This window comes from Pterocles gutturalis, unplaced genomic scaffold, assembly GCF_000699245.1.
Source record: "Pterocles gutturalis isolate BGI_N339 unplaced genomic scaffold, ASM69924v1 scaffold22682, whole genome shotgun sequence".
Classification (NCBI taxonomy): Eukaryota; Metazoa; Chordata; class Aves; order Pterocliformes; family Pteroclidae; genus Pterocles; species Pterocles gutturalis.
Window position 1 is genome coordinate 49,463 of NW_010108472.1, and position 4,335 is coordinate 53,797.

General features: G+C 37.9%; 1 protein-coding gene across 1 annotated transcript in view; it reads right to left on the reverse strand.

Moving 5' to 3' along the window:
- Window positions 1–3,978, reverse strand: part of PTPN4 (protein tyrosine phosphatase, non-receptor type 4 (megakaryocyte)) — a gene marked incomplete at its 3' end in the record, with an annotated part of 53,424 nt that extends 49,446 nt beyond the window's left edge. The window contains exon 1 of the mRNA XM_010072657.1: window positions 3,830–3,978. Within this exon, the coding sequence (XP_010070959.1) occupies window positions 3,830–3,967 (138 nt within the window). The remainder of the gene's footprint in view (window positions 1–3,829) is intronic.
- Between the last annotated feature and the right edge of the window lie 357 nt (window positions 3,979–4,335).

Here is a 4,335-nt window from a genome sequence, read left to right on the forward strand (position 1 = left end):
CACAGTAACACAGATTTAATGCCTGCTTACCAACTACCCCCACAATCTTCCCAGTTTATACTACTGACACTCTGGTTCGGTTGCTGGCCTGCAGAACTCGCCGCATCTACAGCAAACAACAGGAGATATCGCTGCCATGTCAGTCCAAACAAATTTGGATTTCTGATGACAGAGGAATGGGATGATAGGTCCTGGACTTTCCTGGAAGGGATCAGACAGCTCTGCTGCTCACAGGTCCGTGGGAGGCTGCGCTGCTCCTTCACTAATGACAACACTGGAACACCTCCCCTCTCAGCTCACCACAATACTTGCATTGCGACTCAAGCAAGCGCATCCCCAAACAGTCAGTGTTGCACTACTGTCTCCTTTCGTTCTACAACTTACAGTAGATTTGCAAAAAGTTATTACAGAATCATAGAATGGTTTGGGTTGGAAAGGACCTTAAAGATCATCGAGTCCCACCCCCCTGTCACAGACAGGGACACCTTCCACTAGACCAGGCTGCTCAAAGCCTCATCCAACCTGGCCTTGAACACCTTATTTTTTTTTTTTTTAAAGTTTCCAAGCAGCCAAAGTTTCCAAGCAAATTATTTTTTTGGTCAAAGAAAAAAGGGAAGCAACTAAGTAATGCTGTAGATTAAATTTTTGAAAATTTTCATGCTGAAATTACAGGTGAGTTGGTGTGGGGTTTTTTTTTTTTGTTTTGGTTTAGGTTATTTTACAGATTTTTAGATTTTACTTCCATTAGAGTGTAAATTCATTAAGTTTGAGGAGAATTCTGAGATGATAATAAAGGCTCCAAATTGAAACATTTGTCCATGGCCGCTAACCCACTATCCTGGCTCACAGAACAACTCATCCGATCTACCTTGACTGAGTTTTCCCTCAAGTTTAGTGTGATGTCCATCTCTATGTACTGGCTTTCAGGGAATACAATAAAATCAGCCTGCATGGAAAAGACACAATTTGAGGCATCTAAACAATTAAAACCAAGTAAAGCAATGTCATCTTGAAGAAGCAGGTTTATGGTAATGCAAATCATCCCCATCACATTACTAACTGAAGCAAGCCTCACTTCTTCCAGATACACGTTGTACGAAGTATGCTTTTCAGGGTTGAAGTAGGAGTTCTTCACGTGGTGAGCAGAGCATTCTACAGAAAGGATTTCTACTCTTCAAACATATGCACAGTTAAGTTTCAACTGATTCTTCTCCTTGCAACCAAAATAACCTTTGTTTGGCTTCAATCCACAGAGACTATTTGATTTGATTTGTTACGCTCTATACAAGGTAAGGCTTAGCACAAACATTGTCTGTTTTGCAGATCAATGGAAAAGGCTGGTTGAAATGTGAATTTAGAACATGTCACATAAATTACCAAGAGATATTGCCTGTGATCAGTACTTTACTGTTGGAGAAGAAATAGCATTTGAGTACATTTTTATTAATACAGCAGTGCACACTCCAGATGATTAAGCTTTAAAGTCATTAGCATACAGAATAGCTATAGCAATCACCAGGAGAAAAAAACTTTGCTAATTTATTTGATCTTATCTTTGTTCTTCCTATTTTGAAAACAATTCCATAAATACTTATTGCCAAGTATTATGTCAACCACAATAAAGTAAAACACAGCTATAAAACCTGAAAACCTGGATACCATGTAGTATAGCACACATTTGCTATGATTGAATACTTAATTACTTCCTATTTTTGGAAAAAACAGATTGAGGCTCAGCCTGGAGATCAGAATGTTGAGCACCAAGGAAGTTTTTATTCCCTAAACTCAGTTTTAACAGGCAAACTTGCAGGCTGATCTCTATAAGCAGTAAAACGTAATCCATGCAACTAAAATATTTAGTACACTAGGGAGGTGGCAAGAACATACAACATATTTTTTTTCTTGGGAGAGACAGAATAGATGTTTGAGGACTTATAACTGGTGATTCTACTCTAGACAGGCACTAGCATTCTCTAACAACATACAGCATCCGAACACCTAGATCAAGAAGCAGCATAATCTCCCATACCTATTGTACAACAATTATTCCTTATTTTAGACAACTCTTATAAACAAACAAAAAATTGCAAGACAGATATTTTAACGGAAAACTCATGCACCTGAAAGCAAAGAACACAACATTTACATCTTCTCATGCACTTTCAATGTTTTGTCTCCAACTACATTCTGCACATACTGCTTTTTGGGAGGCAGTGTAGACCGGGCAACTGTTAGCAAGGATGAGTAGAGATACAGAAGAGCAGTGGGATGCTGCAGAGAAAAAGGGGAAAGGGATACAGAAGAAATTCTCCCAGAAAGGAAATGAGGCTTAATGTTGATAAATTAAAAGTCTTTGGTCATCCCTCCCTCAGCTCCATCATTGAAAATTCACACCCTTAACTACTCAGAAGTCCCAAAAAGTTAAACAGCTCCTGAATGAACTACAAAAATGCTTTGAGAGAACATCTTAAAATGTTCCATCTTGATTGAAATAGCTAAAACAAATAACCACCAAATCTACCTCTAAATCTTAATCCACTAGACACCGGATCCTTGCAAGTTTTTGCTAGATAACAGAGGTTTTGCTCTTCTGATAGGAAGCTGCAGGCTGTACAGGCTCTAACCACTTAATCACAGTACAGAGAAATGCAATCACTCTCACAAACCTTCCCTAAAACATTCAAATATATCAATATCCTCACTGAACACTGGATATCAGAATTCAATTGCTGAGCATTAGAACACTTTCAAATAGTCAAAATCAAGCTTATTCACAAAAATTTGAGAACTGCTTCAGTTTGCTTAAGTTCAAATTTCTCTTGAAAAACTTTAATATGCCGCCTTGAACTTTCACTATCACCATTATTCAACCTTTCTCCATATAAGTCACCAGTTCTATAGCTTATAAAGTAAAAGCTGAGTTCTCCTGCCCAAGGACACCCCACAGCTTTTTTCCTGTTGAGTTCTGGTTCTTCTCACATAAAGATCACTTTAAATACTTTACTGCTTTCTCTTGAGGTCCTTACTCGTTGCTTGTGTTTGTGGGGTTTTTCCTCAAGACAAAAGAAATGGTTGCACTTGTGTGAACATATGCACAAAGATCATGAACATTTCCATTTTAAGTCCTTATCAAAGATTACAGATTAGAATATCTGATGAATAACCTATTTTAAATTCCAGGCTCGTACCTAAGAGTTATTCACTTTTCCCAATAACAGTCCTTAGCATTCAGCAACCAGCTTCCTATTTTCTTTCCTGCCATCCTTATTAGTGCATTAGAAGGTGGTGAGTTTAGGCAAGGGAAATCATAGAACAAGAATACAAAGAGATACTTTAAGATGATAGCTATAACCAAGTATAGCCATATAAGTGACTGCACATAGTTACACAGTCATGAGAAGAGTTACCGCCTCACCTTACTCATGCTCAAAATGCAATAATCAGAATGGCACAAAACAAAAGCTTACTGCCCAATCAACACATCGTCAAAACCGCCCTCCGGTTCCTCTGTACAGCTTTAGCCCATGAAGAGAATTATTACAAATAAGTTTTGTTTCAAAGTTGACTTTAGCCCATGAAGAGAATTATTTATTACAAATAAGTTTTGTTTCAAAGTTGAATATACAAAGGAAAGATATGTTAGTACTATAGAGGATGCCAGAATGATTCAGTGACCTAGTATGCACATGTACAAGCAGGCCTGCATGAACATAACTTCCCTTTCTATTGTGTACTTAACACTATTTTGAAAGTTCAAACTCTAGCCATACAAATCCAGCAAAGGAAAGCAAGCTCAGTGATATTGATTCACAATAAGCAAACTACTTACATTAACTCTGAAAGCTTGTACAGTGTTATCCAAGAGAAGAACGTTGCAGACCACCTCCGTATGCTGTCTGTCTCGTGCCAGCTCAGATGCTCGTACATTGTAGGTTCTGCCAGCAGGCAATCGGAAACGTGCGGTCATTACTGTCCACACAGGGTCTTTAGGCAAAACAAAACCAAACAAACACAAAACAAAGCAAACAAAAAGAAAATCAAAAAATGCAAACGCAAGAATGTCATATGTCAAAGGTCAACACACATCAAGTCCCTTGTTAGAAAACTCCATTACAGACAAAAGAAAAAATGAGTACTAAAGTAACAGTATCCAATAACAGAATGTTTTACAAATTACAACAACCTTATTCCAAAATACACAGTCCTTTGCTTTCTGCCCATTGACCACCTCCTCCCTATTTTAAGGTTGTTTTGTGGGTTTGGTTTGGGTTTTTTTTTTTTTAAGATTCAGAACAGCATTTTCAACACAAAAACCATTACAACTTCCAGGCACCA